This window comes from Petaurus breviceps, unplaced genomic scaffold (genome assembly GCF_028583685.1).
Source record: "Petaurus breviceps papuanus isolate PSGF00001 unplaced genomic scaffold, PetGlider_PUasm1.0 99, whole genome shotgun sequence".
NCBI lineage: Eukaryota > Metazoa > Chordata > Mammalia > Diprotodontia > Petauridae > Petaurus > Petaurus breviceps.
The window spans coordinates 12,220,995-12,244,940 of record NW_027187465.1 but is presented as its reverse complement, the minus strand read 5'-3'; the positions used below and the strand labels follow the sequence as shown (position 1 = coordinate 12,244,940).

Sequence of the window (23,946 nt, the reverse complement as noted above, 5' to 3'; positions counted from 1 at the left end):
CACTCCATTGGTCTGTGTTACTTTCTCACATAGAAGTTCTGTCTATTATTCTGTGTTGATATTACTTTGTCGAATAGAAGCATTCTGTCTGTTGATCTGTGTACTCTGTCAGACAGAAGCACTCTGTTAATCTCTGTTAGTGTTATTTTGTCTGACAGAAGCACTCTGTTGATTTGTGTTGATTTCTCAGACAGAAAGTAGATTGAGATGACAGTGCTGGTAATGTGTGTGAATACTGCAGCTCTGTTAAGCTTAATGTGTGTGAATATTGTTGTAGTCCTATTAAGATTTGTCTTCCTAGACAAGGAAACAGCGAAGAGCTGAGAGTGGAACAGTGCCCATGAGCTGAGACATGGAGGAGGTGCAGAGAGCTGCTTACTGGTGAATCCAGGCAAAGAGCTAGGAATGGTCAGCCCATGGAGGAGGAGCCATGGGATTTAGAAGTCAGCCGCCCTAGAGTGAAGACGAAAGAGGACTTTACTTGGATACTCTGTATGGATAGAGGAGATTGTAACTTACTGTGACCTAGGGGTAGATGGTGCTTGTATTTTCTGTTACCTCTTGAAGATGATTATAAGATATACTGAATGATAAGTGTTATTTAAGACTATGTGGCCACCTTAGTAATAACTTGTGTTGTAATGCTATTGTGAATGTTACGCTTTAGTTTCTTGAATGTTATTCTTTAGTTTATTGCTGAATAGGGAGTTCATTATACTATGCTATTAGAACCTTAAAGTTATTCACAGCAGCAGTACTCAGGAGAGCTATTCATGATTGACTTTACAAATTCTTGGAAGTCTACCTACCAAGACACACACAGTTACAAAACAGTTTTTCACATTGGAGGAATACTCATTGCACACGAGCAGACCAAGTCGATGTAACTAAAATGACAATACTTCCTAAATTAATTTAACTATTCTGTGCCAAACCAATCAAGCTACCAAAGAATTACTTTAAAAAGCTAGAAAAAAATAATTACAAAATTCATCTGGAGGAATAAAAGGTCAAGAATATCAAGGGAATCAATGGAAAAAGGGAAAGAGGACCTAGCAATACCAGATCTCAGACAATACTATAAAATTATAATCATCAAAACATTTTGGTCCTGGCTAAGAAACAGAGTAGTTGATCAATGAAAAAGATAAGATACAGAATATACAGAAACAAATGAATACAGTAACCTAGTATTTGGTAAATCCAAAGACTCAAGTTTTTGTGGAAAGAACTCACTACAAGACAAAACTAATGGGAAAACCGGAAAGTAGTTTGGCAGAAACTTATGTGTAGATACTGATATTGCATATCAAGATAAACTCAAAATGCATACATGATATAGACACAAAGGGTGATATCACGAGTAAATTACAGGAGCATGGAATAAATTACGTGTCAGAACTATAGCCAGGGGAAGAGCTCATCACCAAACAGAAGACAGAGAGGTTCACAGGAGGTAAAACAGATAATTTTGAATACATAAAATGAAAAAGGTTTTGTACAAATTAAAACAATGTAGACAAAATTAGAAAAGTAGGAACTGGGAGGAAAATCTTGGCAGCAAGTTTTTTGGATGGTCTCATTTCTCAAATATATAGGGAATCAACTCAAAAGAATGAGTCATTTCCCAGTTGATAAATGATCAAGGGATATGAACAAGCAGCTTTTCAGAAGAAATCAAAGCTTGTTATCACATGAAAAAGTACCCTAAATCACTACTGATAAGAGAATTCAAAATTACAACAACTCTGAGGTAGCGCCTCACACCCATCAGATTGGATACATGACAGAAAAGGAAAATGACAGGTGCTGGAGGGATATGCAAAAACAAGGCACTAATGCGCTGTTGGCGGAGCTGTAAACTCAGCCAACCATTCTGAAGAGCAATCTGAACCACGCCCAAATGGCTTTAAAACTGTGTATACCCTTTGACCCAACAATACTACTATTAGGTCTACATGCCAAAGAGATCAAAAAATAGGGAAAAGGACTGGTATACACAAAGAGATTTAGAGAAGCTCTTTTTGTGGTGGCAAATAATTGAAAATTAAAGGGATGTCCATACACTGGTGAATGGCTCAACATGTTGTGGTATATGACTATGATGGAATAGCATTGTGCTATAAGAAATGACAAGCAGGATGGTTTTAGAAAAATCTGGGAAGTCTTATATGAACTGATGCAAAGTGAAGTGAGTAGAAGCAAGAGAACATTTTACCCAGTAACTGCAATATTGTAAAGATGATCAACTGTTAAAGATTTAGCTACTCTGACCAATACAATGATCCACAAAATTCCAAAGGACTTATGATGAAAAATACTATCTACCTCCAGATGAAGACTTGATAGACTTAAGACTGAAGATTCATACATATTTTCTTTCTTTTCCTTGTCTTTTTTCCCCTTTTTTTAGAACATGGCTAATACAGAAATGTTTTGCATGACTTCATATGTATAATGGGTATTATATTTCTCACCTTCTCAATGGACAAAAGGAGAAAATTTGGAATTCAAAATAAGAAAAAATTTTTAAATGACTGAATTCTAAAAAAAAAAAAAAGAAAAAAATCACTGTAATAACTGTGTGAAGAATGTATTGAAGAAGAGACTGGAGGAAAGGAGGCTGGTTAAGAAGATATCTCTATAATCTCAGGACCTGAACTAATGTGGTGGTTCTGTGAGTAAAAAGAACATATGTTAGAGATGACATGGAGAAAAAATATGCTAAGATATGGCAACTAACTGAATAGGTGGAATAAGTAAGAACAAGGAGTGGAGGGTGACATTGAAGATGTAGGTAACTTGAAGGATGGTGACATCCTCAACAGAAACAGGTAAGTTTAGAAGATAATATGTTTGGCAGTAAAGATGACAATCTGTTTTGGACATACCAGGTTTGAGATGCCTCCATGATATCCACTTTGAAAAGTTCACCAGGTAATTGAAAGAGTTCAATATACAGACCTAGGAGCAATAAGCCTAAAAGCGATTAAGTCTCTGTGAGCTGAGGAAGTCACTAAGAGAAAGAGAAGAAAGGAAGGTTCAGGACAAAGCCTTGGGGAGCACCCAAAGGCAGAAGCAGGATATGGAAGAACCTGTTAAAATTTACATTCACCTGACATAGGCTCCAGGTACCAAGGGTCACTTCTAGGTCACAATAAGCATCAGAGTAAGGATTTGTAGTATTTTAGAATATTCACTAGCATTTTATTTTTATCTTTTTTGTCATTAATTTTTAATTGAATGAAATGAATTCTTTTTTTTCCTCCTGGAGAGGAAGAAAAATCTAAAGTCCTTAAACTAACAATCAATTTACTTCTCACTGGTGTGAGGCTTTCTAAAAAAGGTTCCTTCTCTTTCTTACTGAAACAAAAAATAACTGATACCATCCCAGTAGAACTTCCCTTGTCTTCTCATTGAAAATTCCTGAAGGAATCCATAAGATTCTGGGCTATACAGAAGAGAGAAGTATCAGGCAAGGAAACTTCTTAAAGGGAAGTATTATCCTCTTAGACAATATGTTCTTCTGCAAATTACCCACTTTGGTATCTTCCTTCAACTTAAAGACAATGCTAATTATTAGGCTGAAAGCACAAAAACAAGGACTGCAGAGAAAATGCACTGAAATACTACCTCTATAATAAATCACTAGGTTGTTTCTTAGGAATCCCAATGGACTGCAAATTATTTATTGTTAAAAACAATTTGTTTTTGCTTTTTTTTTTGGAGGGGGAAGGTAGGACAATTGGAGTTAAGTGACCTGCCCAAGGTCACACGGTTAAGTTTTTGTGTTGTATCTGAGGCCAGATTTGAACTCAGGTCCTCCTGACTCCAGGGCCGGTGATCTATTCACTGCACCACCTAACCACCCCTTAAAAACAATTTTGATGCTATATTTACACTAAGTAAGGTCCCTTTTTTCCGAAGCAATTTAGCTGCTTTACTAAGAGTTATCTTTGTTACATTATAAAGTTTTTATATGCTTCTGTTTCTCTTCATACAACTTGAAAACAGCAGGAGCTGCAGCCACACAGTCCAGGGTGCCTGAAGGGGCCACAGGTGAGTCAACAAGACCCTCCTCAGTTTGGACCCAGAGTCAGGAAAACCTGAGCTCAAATCTAGCCTTCAGCACTTAACTGGCTGTGTGACCTTGAGCAAGTCATCTCACTTCTGCCTGCCTCAGTTAGCACTCTCTAAGTGCTATTAGTTTGTATTTCATATGATGAGCTTTTCAGACTGATTCAGTGAGAGTCATTAGACACCCTTTACCTTGTTTCTTTTATATCATATTAAATGTGGCACCTTCATAAATACCCAAGCACTTAGGCTTAAAAGGACATCAGGCCACCAGAATTTCTTGGTGGCCTGCAAAATGTCCACTATGTCTCTCATATTTAGTGCCAAAGAAACATGAATGTAACCACAGCAAACATCAGTAGCTTCAAATATAATCTTGAGAGGCCTCATGGCCTTAGAGGCAGGCAGACTTAGTCCAATTCCTAGGCCTGATTCACACAAGGAATGTAACCCTTGCAAAGTCACTTAACTGCTCCACTCTCAAGGTGACTAAGACGGAAGCTGCAGAAGGTGCTGCTCTTCATTGGGTGAAGATGTCTCCACACCAAGAGACCCTCACACTATTGAAATCACATGTCCAAATCCTTCAGCTAACCATAGCACCTAAGATCGGGCAATTCAGTTAACCAAACTCTAGCATCATAGTCCTTTTTTGCTGTAAACGTTTTTTTTTTTTTTTTTGCTTTTTGGAGGGCAACTGGGGTTAAGTGATTTACCCAAGGTCACAAGGCTAGTAAGTGTTAAGTGTCTGAGGCACTTTATGAACTCAGGTCCTCCTGACTCCAGGGCTGGTACTCTATTCACTGTGCCACCTAGACACCCCTTTTTTTGCTGTAAACCTTCCTTCTGTCCTCTCTCTCTATTCTTCTTCCTAACCCTACTCTCCACCCTCCCCCTAACATCCACTCTCTCCTTCCCAAACTGCCCCTCTGCTACACAGAGGTCCATACCATGCCCTGTCCTCATCTGCCTTGGAGATGGCCTAACTTCCTGCCAGGCTGTAGCCTGGCAACTTCACCTCTATGATGACTCTCCCAACCCCCCTTCCTCTCCTCTGTTTGTTTCACTGCCTATCTTGTATTGACTTCAAAGAGGACACAGCTCTAGTGCTCAAAGGGCCCTCAGAGGCCAAGTCCAATCCCATCATTTTGCAGAAGAGAAAGTCCAAGGAGAGAAATTCCCTTGCCTGAGGTCACACAGCTGGTAAGCATGGAAGGTGGGATTTGAACCCAGGCCCCCTGGATCCAGAGTCAGAGCTCTTTCCTCTTACCCATGCTGCTTCCCATAGACCCTTGTATATGTCCCTGTTGTGTGTCCAAGTAAAATGGCACTATTGCCTTATTTTTGTCATAACCAGAGCACCTCCCCATAGCAAGCACTTAGGAAATGTTTGCTGAACTGAATTAAATCTCTGTTCACCCACCTTCCTACCATGAGCCAGGCTGAGTGAGTGTCACTGAATGTCAGGGGTGGGAATGGGAATCACTGGGAGGCCTGGGTTTAAGAACTAGCTCAGATATTTAACAACCACATGAGCAACATCAGATGACATACCTTCTCTGAATTTTCTTTGCTTTTTTGGCTTTTTGGATGCAGGAAGGCAGGGCAATTGGAGTTAAGTGACTTTCCCAAGGTCACACGGCTAGTAAGTGTTAAGTGTGTGCGGCAGGATTAGAACTCAGGTTCTCCTGACTCCAGGGCCAGTGCTCTATTCACTGTGCCACCTAACCACCCCTGAATTTTCTGATGTTTAAAATGGGAATGATAATGGGAACACTGCAACATCATTTGCATGTTCCATAATTTTAAAGAGCTACAGTAATCCCTATGATGAAGAGAATGTCTTTGCTGATTCAAGATGCTATAGAACCTTGAAGTTCATCATTCTATACATCCTTTCTTACCTAATCCTACACATGAAGAAAAGGCAGAGAATAGGGCTAAATGCATCCTGCAGTCACATCTCAACCCAGAGAGATAGGAGACTTGTGTTCTGGGAATAAATCCTAAATTATTAGATTTTTTTTTCTACTGTGAGCTTCCTTTCCTAGAAAATTAGGCCATCACCCCAAAATGAGAGTTGTTAGTACAAAACTCAAAGGCTTTAGAGTATTAGTAATCTGTATAATTTTTCTAATTGTAATAGAATTCTGGCCCAAATCCTGACTTGGATCCCACCAAATGTTAAAGACTTATGGCCTTCAAGTGTGGGTGGACAGCCTCTACAGACAGCTTATGAAAGTGTGCAGACAAGAATCAGAGAGGATAAGAATGTACAGAGAAGGTGTACTTTTTCCCTGTCAGGAATGCCTATAAAGATGAAATCCAGGCTTCACTGAGGTATTAAGAAAATTCTTCCTTAAAGCGCTCTAGGAACATAATTTCATTCAGACTCCATGTCAGGCTCTGAGTCCATGCTCATTTGCAAGACTGTTCTATTGGCCTAAAAAACTTCCTAAGCTTCGGAGAATATGTAGCTTGGCTATCTTTTCTTCATTTGGCAGGAGAATCCTGACTAAGATCTATCCCGTTTTCATGATAGCAAAATGGCAGCTGTTCCAAATTTTGCCTTCAATCAATGAACTTCTAACTAAGACTTGATAAATTAAAGCAACTCACTCTCATGATCATATGGACAAACTGACCCTTCCCAAGGGATGCTCTAGACTAAGAAGTACTTGCCTCTTCCAGAAGCCTCTGTTTGAGCTCTCGTTCAGTTTCCAGTTTCTGTTGTAAACTTCGGGCATTCATTTCCAGCATGGCATGCTTCTTCTCCAGGTCATTGAGCTAAATATTGGGAAGAATGAGATGGAGGACCACAGGTGAGAGGCAAACAATTATCACACGCTCACAATCCTTAACGAAAACAAGAGATAGGGACAAGACCTGTGATTGCTACCAAAGTCAGGGGACCCTTTTCACCAACTTAGAGGATCTTTGAGAGTTGCCTGAGGGAAGGATAGGTTGAGTGATTTACCCAAGGCCATAGAACTATCACATCTGTGCTGGAGGCTGGACATGAACTCAGGGCATCCTGACACTGAGGCCAGTTCTCTATCCACTGTGCTGCAATGCCTCATAAAGGTTAGAAAAGATGCTTTTTTAAAAAGAGGAAAAGATCCCCAAATTCAGTATCAATGACACGTCTCATAAATCTTTACAGACAGCAGAAGAAAGGAGACTGGAGTGGGAGTCAGGAGATGGGGATTCACGTCTTGGCCCCAACACTTAACAGTATATGACTACAAACAGATCTCACAACTTTTCTGAGCTCCAACTTCTTCTTCTTTTTGGAGGGGCAATTGGGGTCAAGCCCAAGGTCACACAGCTAGTGTTAAGTGTCTGAGGCCAGATCTGAACTCAGGTCCTCCTGACTCCGGGGCCAGCGCTCTATTCGCTGCATTACCTAGCTGCCCCTCCTCCAACTTTTTAATCTGTAAAATGATTATCTGTCATGAGGAAACTGCCTTGTAAGCATTAAAGGCCTGCTGAAGTGCAGGCTGGTACAACAGAATGGTAAACCAGCATGGCCTAATGGATGTGTTGGCTAAAGAAGACCTGGGCTCAGAATCTGCCTTGGCTGTTACTGGCTGTGTGACTCTCAGCAAGGCTCTTCATCTCCACAGGCCCTGAGCAGCCCCTATTAGACCCCATCTACTGAGTCACAGGCAGGGTGTAAGCTGTGGTGGTGGAGGAAGGTCCCATGCCAGAAGGTCCCCATCCTGCCAGACTCAGAGTCTTCGCACAGTAACAGATGAATAACTCTTCTCTAAAGCAAAAGGACACAGGAAATCCCGCTTCTGCAGCACCAAGACCTCAGAGATGGCTGTTCTTTGCTCAAATCAAAAGCACTTTAAGAATGGGGGCCAGGAAAGGGCAAACCAGTTGCTAAAAGTACTTCTCAAAATTAACTATAAAGGGATTAAAATTGTCAGTCCCCTCATATGTCAAGAAAAGCAATAAGACTCAACAAGGCTCAAGGCTTGTTTCCGATTTCTCCCAAGCTTCCTCCTGCCACCCCACACTCCTGCACTCATTCCTCAAGCCTGGACTCCCCACCTGCCCTCCAGGTCTCAGCTCCAAAAGGCAGCTTCGGGCCTCCTCACACCACGGAGACGGTTCCTGATTGCTACATCTAAGGACCTTTTCTCGGTCTTCATGACCTCTCTTCACCAGAAGACACTATTCTCTCTTGGGTCATCTCTCACCTATCTGACCAATCCTCAGTATCCCATGGGTGAACCCCAAGACCCTCTTCTGAGCCTTCTTTGCTCTTCTCTCTGGAAGACTTCATCAGGAATGGGTTCAATGACCATTTCTAAGAACAGCACACCTGGTCATTAATTTCCAGAGCTATATATCCAGTCCTAGACTCTCTCCTGAGCTCATGGTCAATGTCATCAATTTCCTATTGAAAATTTCAAGAAGGCTATACACTGGCAACTCAAAGGCAAAACAGAATTCATCACCTTTCCCATCCAGATCCATCCCTGTTCTGAACTTCCGGACTTCTCTCTGGAGAAGCATCAGTCTTCTAGTATCCCAGGTTCACAATCTCCATGTTATCTTCCACTTCTTATTCTCCCCCCATCCAAATATCGAGTAAGTTGCCAAGTCCAATAGATTCCAGCTCCATAATTCTCATAGCCAAGCCGCAGTCTCTACCCAAACGGCTACAATGCTTATTTTCAGGTCGCTATCACATCTTTCCTGGACTAATCTCCTAATTGGTCTCCCCTTCCAGTCCACGCTCCTCACAGCTGCCAAAGCAATACTCCTTGAACATCCATCTGACAATGTCAATTCCCCTTCCATGAGGCCCAGCATCAACCTGCCCTCTACAGGAATCAAATACAAATGCTTTGGTTCAGTTTGGTTCCAACCCTATCTTGGAGGGGCAGCCAAACCAGCAGCCTGAGAACAATGCTGAAGTTAACAAACACTTCACTTGTTAGAGATGATGACCTGAGGAAGGCAAGTACTATGATGCCTATTTTGCAGATTAAAATAAGTGAAACTCTGAAGTTCTCTGCTGTGTTCAAAGGCAAAAAACTGCTAAGTGCTAAGGCCCCAGTGAAAGCCAGGCCTTCTGGTTCCCAGGGCAAGGTTCTCTTTCCTGCAGTCTGTGATCTCTCTGGCAAGCCATCTCTCCAGCCTTCTGACACTGAAGCCAGCTTCATGAGGTCACAGTCCAGCCAATGCGCCCAATCTGCTTTTCCTCACACATGACATTCCATCTGCCCAGGGTGTCTCCCGTACCTGGAATGCCTTCCCTCCCTCACCTCCACCTCTTACAATGCTTAGCTCCCTTCAGAGCTTACCCTTTTCCTTAGATTCCTCATCTAAAGAATTAATCCAAGAATTCCATCAACACATTTTTATTCAATTAATCAGATTTACCTCCTAGGACTATTAATGAACAAGAAAAAAGGTTCAAAACACTCTGCAAACATTGTCAGTGAGAATTTCCCCCCTCTCCCCTACTCCCCCCCAAAGCACAGCATGGGGGAAGAGCCCAGGCTGAGAGAGCAGCAGCTCAGGGCTCTAGGTGTGGTTCTCTCACCAACCCCTGCTGGGCAAATTCCTTTTCCTCTCTGGGCATCAATCCCCTGAAAATGAAAAGTTGGACATGAAGGTGTCTAAGAGTCATTCTAGGTCCAAGAGTCTATTCATCTACGATGTCAGTGAACCTTGGACAAAAACTGGGAAAAGGTCTTATTAGCACCATCAGTGCTTTGACACTAGAAATGATAACTGGCCAAAGGTTGTATCTGACTATTCATGAGTCCTTCTGGAGTTTCCTTGGCAAAGATACTGGAGTAGTTTCCATTTCCTTCTCTAATTCATTTTATAGATGAGGAAACTAAGGCAAACAGGGTAAAGTGACTTGCCCAGGGTCACCACAGCTAGGAAGTGTCTGAGGCTGGATTGGAACTCAGTTCTTCCTGACTCCAAACCTAACGCTATCCACTGTACCACTAGCTGCCCTCATGTCAAGGACACTAACTCCCCAAACTGCTCCAGGAATCACGAGTGCAGAAAAAAATTAGCTTGTTAGCTCCAGATTTAACATGGAGGCTTCACTGGCCCAACACAATCCTGCCCCTGATAACTCCTTTGAGGATCAGTGTCACTAACTGGACCCAGGTTGTTCTATCACAGTAGAGAGACACTGCATTCCAAGTCAGAAAGAATCGGCCAGTTTCTGGAATTATCCTTTAGTTAGTTGACCTTGAGCAAATCACAACCCCTCTGGCCATTAATTCCCTCACTGGCTGTGAAGAAAGTGCTCAGGAAACTCTGAAGCACTCTACGGAGATGAGGTTTTTATGATGCAAAACTGTGTTGGGTTAACTCTGGTCCTTTTCTTTTTTTAGAGACTGGATCTCCTGATGTCACCCAAACTGGATGTGTAGGGGCTCCTCATGAACCCAACCCCACCCCTTCTAACAGGCAGGGAAGCTCTGACATGAGCCACTTACAGTCTAAGTTGTTTAGCCCCTACTTAAACAACCCAGTATCCCCCACCCGCCACTCTTGGGGGCTCACCATGTTGATGCTAAACTTAGGGCAGCTGCCTGACCAGCTCAGCCCACTGCAGATGAAAACGGCAGATACCTAGAGCAGCTTTAGAAGAGAGGAGACTCTGGTGGGCGCCAGCATGCCCAGGGCTTTGATGGTGCTGCCCGCCAACTAGACTAACCTTATCCGAGAGGCTCTCAGCTTTCAGCTTCTGCTCCTTCAGGGCCTGCTGCAAAGCCAGGATCTCAGCCTTGTGCTCCTTCACAGCCAGCTCCACCACCTGACGAGACTCCGTGATACGCTGATCAGCCCTTACTCTATTCAAAAAATAAAGCAAACCTAAGTCAGCATTCTCATCCTTGCTTTGGGACAGGAGAAAAGAAGTCACCTGAATCTTCTCTGAGAAGTAAGGAGGGCTAAATGAGGGGTAAAAGTACTGTGGATCTGCCCAGGTACCGACAGCCTTCTCCCTGTGGCTTTGACTGCCCTGTGGTATGCAGACTCCATCCTTTCCCTAACAAGCCCGGGTTCTGCTAGAAGGCCTGATGCCAGATGTCAATGGCAATATTCAGATCTGTTAAAGGAAATAGGCACGTTTGGATAAAAGATGAGAAGACTCAGGGGCTTCCAAATATTTTAAAGGTTGTCTGAAAGAAGGATTAGACTTGTTCCGTCTGGCTCCAAGAAGCAGACCCAGGAGCAGTGGGCTGGATGTCAGGGAATGCTTCCTAACAAAGGAAGCTGTGGCCTGGGAAGACTCCTCAGCAATTCAGTAGTGAGTATTGTGTTCATGGATGGTTGGACCACATGGCCTCTGGAGTCTTTCCATCTCTCAGATTCTGTGATTCTATGATGTGTGACCCGGGTCTGAAACCTGTCATTCAATCCCTGTATGACCTTGGGCTAGGATATTGAGATGGCCAGGCTCTCTGAGAAGACAGGACTGAACGAACTGACTAGGTTTCTTCTGTCTCTAGAGCAATGCTTCTGTAATCCCATCACCCACATTTACTAGTGGATAGAATCCATTTTAGGCCTCAAGGAAGAAGAGGCTAACAAGCTCCTATTTCTAGACTTCTGCTGACACAGGCTAAAGGCAAAAAGATATTTTAAGCTTCAACTATAATAAATACAACCTATGAACACTATCATATCCTCTCGGGGGACTTGAATTATAGGAGTCAATTAGTCAATATATATTTGTTGAATACACAGAGTGCCCAAAGGACCCACAGAATGGTATGCATATTGTTAGGAAAATAACTTCTTCTAGCCAAAGATTAGAGTTCAAAATACATTTACAATGAAGGAGCCAATTCCATAAAGTTTGAAGGATACTCTGATGGATAGATATACTTTAAGCACGGAAATTTGCTACTAAAAGTAGAGTGGAAAAATACGAAAATCAGAATGGAACTCTTTCAAAAGGTTCTCAAAATAACCCCAAACTTCATAGAATTACAGGATTTGAGGACTGGATAAGCGTCCAATCCAACCTCTAAATTTAAAGATAAGGAATCTGAGAAGCCAAGTGAGGTCTCCAAGGTCACATAAGCATTCATGATTAGAAGGTGAACCCAGGCCTCCTGACTCCAAACCTAGTATTCTCTTGACCTCCTGGGCATTACATATATCATGTACTTATGTCTCCTGGCTATAGCCTTTTGTAGGTGCTTCTGAACTTCTTACACTCAAATCAATTGCCTACAAGAATCAAAATTCTCTAACGGAGACAGACACCAATGGCTCCAGGAACTGGCACTGACAGAGTCGGCGGCAAGGCCCAGAGGATGCTTGGGTACAACGCGGAGCTCAGAACGGCAGCTCACCTAGGCAGGCCCTCTGAGCTGAGGACAATAACAAAATGGGATTTCTCTGACACACCCCACTGAAAACATGAGCTCAGCTTGCTCATGGCTCTAATGAGCAGGGAATACTCCTCAAGTCAGACAGCATAATGCTGCACAAAGACTAAACATGGAGCTCGAGGCCTACATGTGCCCCTCACTCTTTGTGTGGACTTGGACACGTCCTAGCCCCTCTCTAGGCCTCCGTTTCCTCATCTGTAAAAAGAGGGAGTTGGACTAGATGATTCTAGGGTTCCTTCCAGATCTAGAACCATGATCCATATGAGCCATGAGTTGATAACTAGAATTCACTATCACGTCATCTTGGAATCGTGCTCCCTGGCATAAAAGAGGATGGCCAATCACCACAGAAGGATGAACAGCAGGTCACACACTTTGCTACATGGAAAAAATGTCCAAAAAAAGTGACAATTTTTGCTAACAATTAGAATACCTTTCTCTGACTCCCAACACCTTTCTACAGACTCCCTCTCTCCCTTCCTCCCCCCAGAAATGATTGCAGACCCTACTTTGTGGCTCATGATTTTCCTGACTTGCCACAGTGGGTGTGGCAACCACCGCAGCCTTAGCTCTTATTCTGTCTCTGTCTCTCTCCTCTCTAGCTTTAGTTTTTCATAGTGACAGACACTTTCATAGGGAACTCCAAAATTTTTTTCAAAAACAAAATCCCACCTGCTCTGCTTCTCAGTATCCAACATTCTCTGCAATTCTCGGACCCGACACTCAAACTGGGACTTCTCATCGCCAAGAACACTGCGCCAGGCCTCCCACTGACGCTCCTTCTCCAGAAGCTCGTCGTTCAGGGCCTCTAAATCCATCACTTGCTCTTCGAGCATTGTACAAGTGGTTTTCAAGGCTTCCATTGTCTGAAAAAAGGAGTGCCATTATGTTTCTGACATCAAGTGAGAATTCTTTAAAATATTACTTAATCATTTCCAGTTCACAATTGTCCAAATTGTGCATTATTTAATCTCTGTATCTTAGGCAGCATCCAGTGCAAATGTTCTATGCAAAATAAATACTTAATTAATGCTGTGGACTGTGATTTTTAGTAGCAAGAGAACTAAAGCCTAATGTTTCCTCCATTGTTAGCTAACTCAAGGAATGTATATGAGGAATAAAATAAGCTGATGAATATGTAGCAGTTTAAGGTTTGCAAAAGGCCTTAAATATATTTCATTTGATCTTTCTAAAACCTGAGAAGATGGTGCTACTGATAGTGTTATTTATATTCTACAGTTAAGAAAATGGAAAGTCAAAGAAACTAAGAGAGTTAATAAATTAAGAAGGCAGGATTCCCACCCAGATCTCTCTGGATGCTCAGGTCAGCACTCTCATCTCAGCAGGACACCTTCCTGCTTTATAATTTTTGTTCTTCTACCTGCCATAATTCTGTTTTTATAATAGCCTTGGTCCCGGTGCAATGAAACCAACAACTAGAGGAAAGTGGTTAAATATTAGTATCCTGATGAAAGAGCAAACTACAATAACCTTTTCAAGAAACACGGGGATTTTATAATCCTTCCAAACTAAAATCTAACTGTAAACCCAACTGTAAAGATTTTCAAATTGTGAGTCCTTGATAATGGATTGTGAAAAGAATCCACTGGTGGGGAGAACTTGTAGCCAAGTGCCTTCGAGGCTGATGACTCGGCCCTCCCTCCTTCTCGCGGGATTCTGGAGATGTTTACTTGTTTCTGGCTGGTGAGCTGCATCTCCCTCTCGGTGATTTCCCGGCGGAGATGGTCCACCTCACTGCGCAGCTGCACCAGCTCGTCCGTGGCACCAGAAGCCTCATCCAGCTGCTTGGACAAGTAGAAGTTTTGGTTGTTCAGCTCTGCATTGTCCTCGGTCAGCTGGTTCAGCTGTTCTTCCAAGTCTGTTATCACCTAACAGGGTGAAGAACACGGGTTAGAGTTATCCCTGGTTTTCACATGAGCGTTCTCTTCCTAGAGCCCCTGGGACTTTAATGCAGCCAACAGACAAGCCCCAGAAGCTGACCTGGACAGCAGCTCCCAAGCACAGCAGGGATGTGTCTCAGCAGCAGCTCCAGGGAACACATTTCACAAGCCTCCCAGATCCCAGCATAGGGCTGAGGGTATGAAGCTCCCACTGCATCTGGCATGTGGGCCCAAAGCGAAGGAGCTGGAAATAGTGGCAGAGCAGGAAGAGGACTGGACTTAGCCAGACACCCAGGATCCAACATTCAACTTCAACCCTTTCTAGTCTTCTATAAGCCAGAACAGCTCACTTTCTGTGGAGTCACAGCTTCATCTCTAACAAAATGGATATAAAAAATACTTCTGCTACCCACAGCACAGGGTTGTTGTGAGGATCAAAGGGGAAAGTGCCACATAAAAGGCAGCTCTGATTATCAATCAAAGGCATATTGATTAAGTGTCTACTATGAGCTGGACACAGTGCCAGGTGTGACCAAGACAAAAATTAGGAATTATCTGAAACAGTCCCTGCTCTCAAGGACCTGATATTCTATGGGGAAAAACAGAGACACACATTAAATGCAAAGTAATGGGGTGGGGTAGAGGGGGGAGATGAGCAGCTGGAGCAGGAAAGTCCTCACTAGAAGGTACAATCAAGAAACAAGGAGAAATAATAACAACAGCTAGTCCTTTGCATGTGTCATCTTATTTGATCTTCATAATAACCCTAAGAGGGTAGGTGCTATTATTATACCCATTTTATAAATGAGAAAACTGAGGCTGAAAAAAAAAAGGTGAAGTGATGTGCCCAGGGTCACACAGCTAGTAAATGTTTGAGGCAACATTTGAACTCAGGTTTTCCTGGGTCCAAATCCAGCACTTGCTACACTTTGCTACCTAACTGTCAAAGAGATAGGCCAAGAGGAAGCACACTGCAGGCATGGGGAGAGTCTGTTGACAGACATAGCTAAACAAGACTTATAAATTGTAAGAGGATTATATAAATGTAAAGTACTATTTTATGGAAGGAACAAGTGAGATTTATGGATAATGTATTAAAAGTATGAGTTTTATTTTTTAACGAAAAATAAAGACATAATGGTATTGCAACCAACTAAATAAGTTGAAATTCAGTTGTGAACTGATTTAATCATTCTGGAAAGCAATTTGGAATTATGCCCAAAGGGCAATCGAACTGTTTATAACCTCTGATCCAACAATATTATTACTAGGTCTATATCCCAAAGAGATCATTAAAAAAAGGGAAAAGGACCTATTTGTACAAAAATATAGCAGCTCTTTTCGAGGTGGCAAAGAATTGAAAATTGAGGAGATGTCCATCAATTGGGGAATGGCCAAACAAGTTGTGGCATACGAATATAATGAAATATTATTGTGCTGTAAGAAATGATGGCGAATGTCAGAAAAACCTGAAGACTTCAATGAATTCACGCAAAGTGAAGTGAGCAGAACCAGGAGAACACTGTACACAGTAAACAGCAGCACTGTGTGATGATCAACTATGAATGACTTAGCTCTTCTTGGGATTACAATGATCCAAGACAATTCCAAAGGATGCATGATATAAAATGCTATCCATCTCCAGAGAAAGAATTAAATTCAGATCAAATCATACCATTTTTCACTTTTGTGTATGTGTTTTTTCCTTTTGATCTGTTTCTTCTTTCACAACATGACTAATATGGAAATATGCTTTACATGACTGCACATATATAAACTATATAAAATTGCTTACCATCTTAGGGAGGGGAGAAGTGAGGAGAAAATTTTGAACTCAAAAATTTTTTTAAATGAATGTTAAAAACTGTCTTTAAATGTCATTAGAAATAATAAAATACTGTATTTTTTAAAAAGATGAAATTCAAAGTATAGAGGGTAAAGCCAAGATGGCAGTCACAGGAAGAAGTATAGCAGGCAAGATTTCTCCAAACAGATCCAGAAAAACACACCAAACCAAATCATGATAAGCCAAGAAAAAATCAAAATGAGTCATTTCTTCAGTCCAGGTCAGCATAGGGAACCAGATAGAGAAGTTTGTGGATACAATCTGGCCTGGAGCATTCCAGTGCCCAGATACTATATCTAAGAGCAAGAGGTCTCAGACCCAGACTAGGTACAACCTTGTGCAGGGTGCAGGAAATACCAACTTTGTCATCCTCTACCCAGTACTAGAGCACAGATCCAAGATGGATTGAGGAAGAGACCATACCCAGGAGTTAGGAGTGGTCATAAGCTTAGAAGGAGGGAGTTCAGAAATAAGCTTCAGAAGTGTGGCTCTGGTCCCTAGAGCAGAGCAGGGTCTTAGTTCCAGCTTCTATCCCTATCTGAAGCCTGCAAAGGAATAATGAGGGCAGGACACCTGCAATTCTGTCACTGAACTTTAGAGCTTTCCAGCTGGCTGATGAGTCCAGCAGACAAATACCACTACCCAGACCCAGGTTAGAAATTTGCTAAGCTTAGACCAGGAGAGCCAACAATCAGATTCTAATCTTGACAGGACCACTGGAGAACCAGTAAAAGCTTTTAGGTCTCAACCTGTCCCTAAGATCCTGGAACAACACAACATTCAATACCCCAAGACACTAGTAATACAACCAGCCTAGGCTTTCCCTCTGAGAGTACATGGAGTCTATCCCTAACATAAAGTGATAAATAAAAAAGAGGTAAGAATGAGAAAATAAAAACAGAATCCCACTATAAAAAGCTATTGGTGATGACAAGGGAGCTTTAAGACACAAATACAGAAAAAGAGAATAACTCCAAAAAATCTATAAGTAAAGCATCAAAGAATAACACATCTTGGGACAGAGTTCAAAAAGAATTTCTGGAAGAGATAAAGCAAGAGTTAAAAAATATTTTTAATTAATGAAATGTGAGCACTAGAGGAAAAACCTGGGGGAAAAATGAAAACTATGAAAGAAAGAATTGAAAGGGGAATTAACAGCTTGACAAAAGAGGTACAAAACCTTGTCCAAGCAATAAACTCCTTGAAAACTAGAATTGACCAAATAGAAGTCAATCATTCCATGAAACAAGGAATTTCAAACAAAGTCAAAATAATGGGGGGAAAAAAAGAAAAGAAAAAATAAGTTAACTCAGAGCAAAAACAACTAACCTGGAAAAGAGATCAAAGAGAAAAAATTTTAAAAAATCACTGGACTAACTTAAAGCCATAACACTCCCCCCTACCCCTCCAAAAAAGAGCCTGGATATTAGATTTCAAGAAATCTTGAAAGAAAACCTCCCAGAGCTCTCAGGACCAAAGAGCAAAGCAAAAATAGAAAGAATCCACCAGTCATCTCCTAAAAGAAACTCAAAAACGAAAACCCTCAGGAATAGTATAGCAAAAACCCATAACTTCCAGGTGAAATTTTTTTTTAAAAAGTGAAAGCAGTCAGAAAGAAAGAATTCAAGTGCTGAGAAGCCACAGTCAGAATCGCAGAAGACTTTGCAGCTACCACCATAAAGAAACAGATAGCTTAGAACATGATATCCCAGAAGGCAAAGATCAAGTCAAGAATATCTTACCCAGAAAAACTAAGTATAATCCTTCAGAGGAGAAAATGGGTTTTAACCTAAGTATGGTGCCCAGAACTTAGCACAGTACCTGGTACAGTGCCTGCTTAATAAGTGTTGATCGACTGACTAATGAAATAGAGAACTTCCAAGCATTCCTGATGAAAAAACCAGAGCTGAGGTGCAAAAAAACTCTGAAATCCAAACACAAGAGTTAAAAGAAACAAAAAGGTAAATATGAGTGAAAAAATGACAAATGACTACAAAAGAAGAATTTACTCATATTCTGACACCTGCATCCCCTCTGAAGTTTATCACCGTCAGGGATGATATAGGGGGTCTCATAAGACAAAAGGCTCGGGGGTGGTTCTTATCTTGATTTTCAAAAGAAGAATGGCAAGGAAGAGGGACACAGTGGACAGCACAGGAGCAGAAGAGCGGGAGGAACAGCAGTTAACACAGACTGCACTCCCGTCTGAACTGGTCAAAGGAGGAAAAAATGGTTGGTTGGTTACAAAAATATCTGTCACTCAGCAGGAAAATAAGAAGAAAAATGAGAAGGGGGAATTAAAAAGACAATAGATTAAGGAAGAGATTAGTCCTAAGCAAAATAAAATTTAACTAGGGTTGTACAAAAAATATTAATAGTCCTTTTGAGGCAGCAAAGAATGGAAATCAGAGGGGCTGCCAATCATGGAGAGAATGAATGAAGGCAAATAAATGTATACTACTGTGCTGTAAGTAATGATGAAGGGGAGGTTTTCAGAGAAACCTATCAAAGACTTATATAAACTGATACAGAATGAATTAAATAGAACCAGGAAAACAATTTATACAATGGTAACAATACTGTAAAGACAACTCTGAAAGACTTAGTAACTCTGATGAACATAACGACAAACCATGATTCCAGAACGCTACTGATAAAACATGTTATCAAAGCTCCTGAGAGAGAGGTAAGGGATTCTGAAGACAAAATGAGACATATATGTGTATACATTTTTTTTAAATTTTAGACAAGGCCAATGCGGACATTTGTTTTGCTTGGCTATATATGTCTGTAGCAAGGATTTGGTTTTCCTTTCATTTCTGATGGAGGAAGGAAGGAAGGAGAGGGCACATTTTTGCTGACTGAAAAGAAAAAAAATTAATAACAATTAAAAACACTGAAATTTCCCTACCACTATCTCTAAGAAAGACCAGTATATCCAGTCTCTAGTACAGCAGCTTCCAACACCTCATCTATAAAATTTAGCCTTAGCAGTCATCTGAGATTCAGTAAAGAAAGGTCAGAGGCTGGGCTGGAAAGCGTCTTGATTCCAAGTGCAGCAATCTATACTGTCACATATTGCCTCCTAAGAAAGATCCAAATACTTGTATGAAGAAAGACTGACCAACCATAACTCAAACAGCACAAACATATTTTGAATTTACCAATTCATCAATTCAAGTAAAGGTAATCAAAGAACAGACCTGCAAATAATGCTGGACTACAAACCCCAAACTATTTTGACAGTTAAATTACATATTAGAAAATTAGAAGTAAACACTAAAGAATTGTCATATTTTGAAAAGGCTTCTTCACCTTAGTATTCTTGAAATAAATGGCTGAGTGATTTTCATTTCAGATCATTCAGCTTTCCCCCTTGGAGCTGTTCAGGGCCAATTCTCAAGAATCTGAGCATTTACTGGCAATTTGTGAACAAAGGGACCCAAAGTAAAAATTTTAAATTTAGTTTTTAAATGATTTGGATTAAGGAGGGGAAGTACTCTATTTATGAATTGTTGCAATCATTCCAAAAACATCTCTATTTCTTCATTTTTGGATGATTACCTTTTTTTAATCTCAGATACAATCATGGGATATCAGTTCAGTAAATAAGACCAAATCTAAGTCAGAAGACACTGTTTTGCTTTGTTTTTCAATTTTGCTGTGAATGTTTTGTTAATTGAAAATGACCTCTTCAGTGTAATAAACAGGTCCATAAAATCTTTTTAGCTGTCAAACATCAAATTAATGATTGATGCACCTGTTTGAAGTATGAAGGCATATCTATAGGCACATAAGTTTTATGTACTCTAGTTCTTTGGGAAAAACAGACCAAATTCCCTTCTTATTCTATATTCTCAGAATCATTATACCTAACAGATAGACAAGGTATTTATTAAACGCTGGCATTCCCTCCAGCCGTCTCCAACTCAGTGTCCCAGAATTACAAATAACAATGTTGATCGCCTAAATGCAGTAAATGTCCATGAACATTTTCCAAACTGAATAATAAACATCTTCAGTTAACTTCCGTTACCCAATATATATATTAGGCAAACATAGAAGCAAAGTGGTCGGCAAAATATGCTCTAAACCAGGGGGTCTTGACCAAAAGCCCACGAACTTGGTATTTTAAAAATATTTTGCTAATCATTTCAGTACAACTGGTTTCCTTTGTATCTGTGTATTTTATGAATTCTGAGGAGCCTGTAGGTTTCACCAGATGACCAACAAGATGAAGAAGACCTGCTCTAAACCACAGATCAGAAAACTTGGGCTCTGCCTCATTTCTGCCCAGGGCTCTCCAGAAAACCTTGGTTAGACAACTCACTGAACTTCCTGTGTCTCAATTTCTCCATTTGTTGAATACCGTGTTTCCCCGATAATAAGACACTGTCTTATTATTTTTTTGGACAGAAAAACACCAGAGGGCTTATTTTCAGGGGAGGGCTTATTTTAATGAACATTGACAGCAATTTTAATAAACAGGTAAATGTGAACAAAAAAATGTACCTTTATTCAATAATGAATTCAATAAAGAAGAGGATGACGTGCTCACTGCTGCAGCTCTGATTGGATGCAGCTGGGAGCGCAGCGTGTGTTTCACGGGGGGGGGGGGAAGGGGGGGGACGGTGCATACAGAGGGTACCGTAATGTAGCGTGTAGCGCAGGGGATCACCTTCACTACAGTAGCAATCTCAATAGGGCTTATTTTAGAGGAATCTTACACAGTAAGGGGAGGGCTTATTTTCGGGATAGGTCTTATCATCAGGGAAACACAGTAGAAGATAATGGACTTGCCCAGTCATATATCTTGTAAATGTCAGAGGCTTGCTTGGAACCCTTGTTGACTCCTAGTCCAGCAATCTTTCTCCACTTCCTTTGCTACTGGCCTGGTTTTCTAACTTTCAATCTTTCTCTCAGAGTCCTCTTTTAACCTTCATTAAAATAAGTGAAGAAAAACCAGTGAACGACAGCAAATGAAAAATTATTGCAGAGTCTGCAAGAGCATATTAAAAGGATACTAATTTTCCTAGATTGTATAGAACCAAATACCAGTAAATCCCAACACATAACCAAGAACATGTGATTTCCAAACACTATGGACAAGGGCCTTCCCCTCCCTTAGCCTCAAGTTGTCTTATTTGCAAAGCAGGATCACCACTTATCTTAAAGGCTATTGTGAGGAAAATGTTTTGCACTTAATTGTCCTTGATAAACCTGGGTTATTATTATTATAAATGTATCTCTAGTTAGAGACAAATGTCAGCGCACAGGAAGCTAGTTTGCCCTCTGATTCACTAACAGACTTCTGTGTGTTATGAGACATACTAAAGTGAGAAACACTGAAATAAATCACTTCATTCTCCTCAATGTTAGTGCCGTCTCTCTCCAAATTACCTGGCGTACATTTCATTTGTCTGTAGGTGTTGCATGTTGTTTCCCCTTTTAGACTGTGAGCTCCTTTGAGGGCAGGACCCCGTGTTTGACTTTCTCTGTATCCTCAACACTTAGCGCCAAGTCTGGCACACAGTAGGCCCTTCATCAACGCTTGCTGGCTCGCCAAGTATCAACCTCCATTGTTCTCTTGCCCAGGGCAGTACCAAGGGCTCCCGTTTCTCTCCCACCAGACCACTCCAAGGCACCCCTTTTCTCGCCTCTTAATTTCTATTTCCAGTACGTCATCAATCCATACCTGGTGACCATCTGTGCTTTGTCCACTTACCTGGAGAATTATCTGTTTATCACAAGATTCCATTCAAAGATTTAAAGCAATCTAATTCAATCGGGTTTTCTGATATATTTTTCTATTACATCTAATATAATAGATTATAATCTATTGAACTCTATAATTTATAATGTTGCTTTGATGGGGTGAGGGGCAGCACCTCATGAACTGGGTTATATGAATCACAGATATTAATGTATTGATTTAAAAATGTTATCCTATATTGTGACTCAAGTGTTTAGCATCTTCTCATTTTGGATCCTTTAAACCAAAATGACAGAAGAAATGTATTTATAATAAATGAAAATCTTAGACTTTTTAAATTATGTTGTTAGTAGAGGATTTTCTTAAGCCTACTTTGCTGCTATTAGAAGAAAATTTTTTTTCTAAATGAGCAAATATAATCTAAGAAAATTTTGTAATTTAGTCTATTCTATTGTCAATGGTACTCAATTTTGTGGGCAGACAGTAAAAGCAGGTCAGGTAAAATGATATCACTGACTTAATTCCAGAGGGTGAAAGCATGATGAAAAATACTTAGGTGAAAATCAAAGAAGTCAGAAACAGAAGCAACACCATATTTGAAAAACAAAGTAGTTATTCATTCATTATCTGACCTTAATTTGACTTTTGTCCTTCAAAAGACAGAAAAACAAACAAAGGGAAATTCTACTCTGGAGCTGGCATTCCCTAACCAGGAAGAACTACATACTGGGGTGAAAATGATGGGAACCTTGGGAAACAAAGACTCCACCTTGGAATTTGGCTGAATTCAAGGCAGGGATGCTGTGCCATATACCCAGATTTCAGGAGCACAAATTTCAAAGGGAAGTATAGGGAGAGACCACAAACCAAAATTCTACAGGGAAAGTCAGCCAAGGAGCAATGGGAACCTCTTAAGAATGAAATGCTCAATTTAATTAGACTTTTATTACATCTTATCATACAGAAGAAAGGGCAGCTAGATGGTACAGTAGACAGAGTGTTAGATCTAGAGTCAGGGAAGACTCCTTTGCCCGAGTTCAAATCCTGCCTCAGACACTTACTAGCTGTGGGACCCTGGGCAAATCACTTAACCCTATTTGCCTCAGTTTGCTCATCTGTAAAATGAGCTAGAGAAAGAAATGGAAAAATATTTTAGTATCTTTGCCAAGAAAACCCCAAATGGGGTCACAAAGAGTCAGAAATGACTGAACAACATCCATAAGAAAGGCACAGTGCTACACGCTCAGGAAACAGAACAGTCTCTATCCTCTATGAACTTACATTTTATTGTGGGGTACAAGGATACAGATAAAGACAAAGCATATCCAAAATAATATATTAAGAGGGAGAAAGCGTTAAAAACTAGAGAAATCAGAGAAGCCTTTGCACAGGACATCTTGCTTGAGCTACATCTTAAGAGACATTGGGGATTCCAAGAGGCAGAGGAAAGGAAGAACTACATTCAATCCAATCAACCTTTATTAAGTGCTTACAACATTCCAGGTACCATGCTAAGGGCTGGAGATGCACTCAATAAAAAGAAAGACAGTCCCTGCCCTCAAAGAGCTTCCAATCTTTGGAAAGGGGGAGACAAGACACTTTTCAAAAGGAGGCAAGAAAGCGAAGGATGGGGTGGTGGGAGACACCCAAACACCAGGCCTTTCTTGTTCCATGCTTCCTTGAAACCAGGCCAGGCAACAGAAGGAAAGGAAAATGAATGAACCCACATGTGATTTATCAACTGTGTAGAGACCAGGAGCTGAAAATGGAATGCAGTTACTCTTCATCTTGGACTGTTAAAACTGTTAGCTTGGGGGCGGCTAGGTGGCGCAGTGAGTAAAGTGTCGGCCCCGAGTCAGGAGGACCTGAGTTCGGTTCTGGCCTCAAACACTTAACACCCACACACAAAAAATTAGCTGTGTAACCTTGGGCAAGTTACTTAACCCCGATTGCCCTCCAAAAGGCAAAAAAAAAAAAAAACTGTTAGCTCCCTGTAAGGCTTGGCTAAAGCGCAGCCTC

At 41.0% G+C, this 23,946-nt stretch overlaps 1 protein-coding gene across 5 annotated transcripts in view; it reads right to left on the bottom strand.

The window, feature by feature from the left end:
* Window positions 1–23,946, bottom strand: part of CIT (citron rho-interacting serine/threonine kinase) — a 177,241-nt gene that overhangs the window by 37,203 nt on the left and 116,092 nt on the right. For all 5 annotated transcript variants that reach the window (XM_069081488.1, XM_069081489.1, XM_069081490.1 and 2 more), the window contains 4 exons: window positions 14,159–14,356; window positions 13,140–13,333; window positions 10,781–10,916; window positions 6,756–6,864 (listed from right to left, as the gene is read on the bottom strand). In XM_069081488.1, coding sequence (XP_068937589.1) covers window positions 6,756–6,864; window positions 10,781–10,916; window positions 13,140–13,333; window positions 14,159–14,356 — 637 coding nt within the window. The remainder of the gene's footprint in view (window positions 1–6,755; window positions 6,865–10,780; window positions 10,917–13,139; window positions 13,334–14,158; window positions 14,357–23,946) is intronic.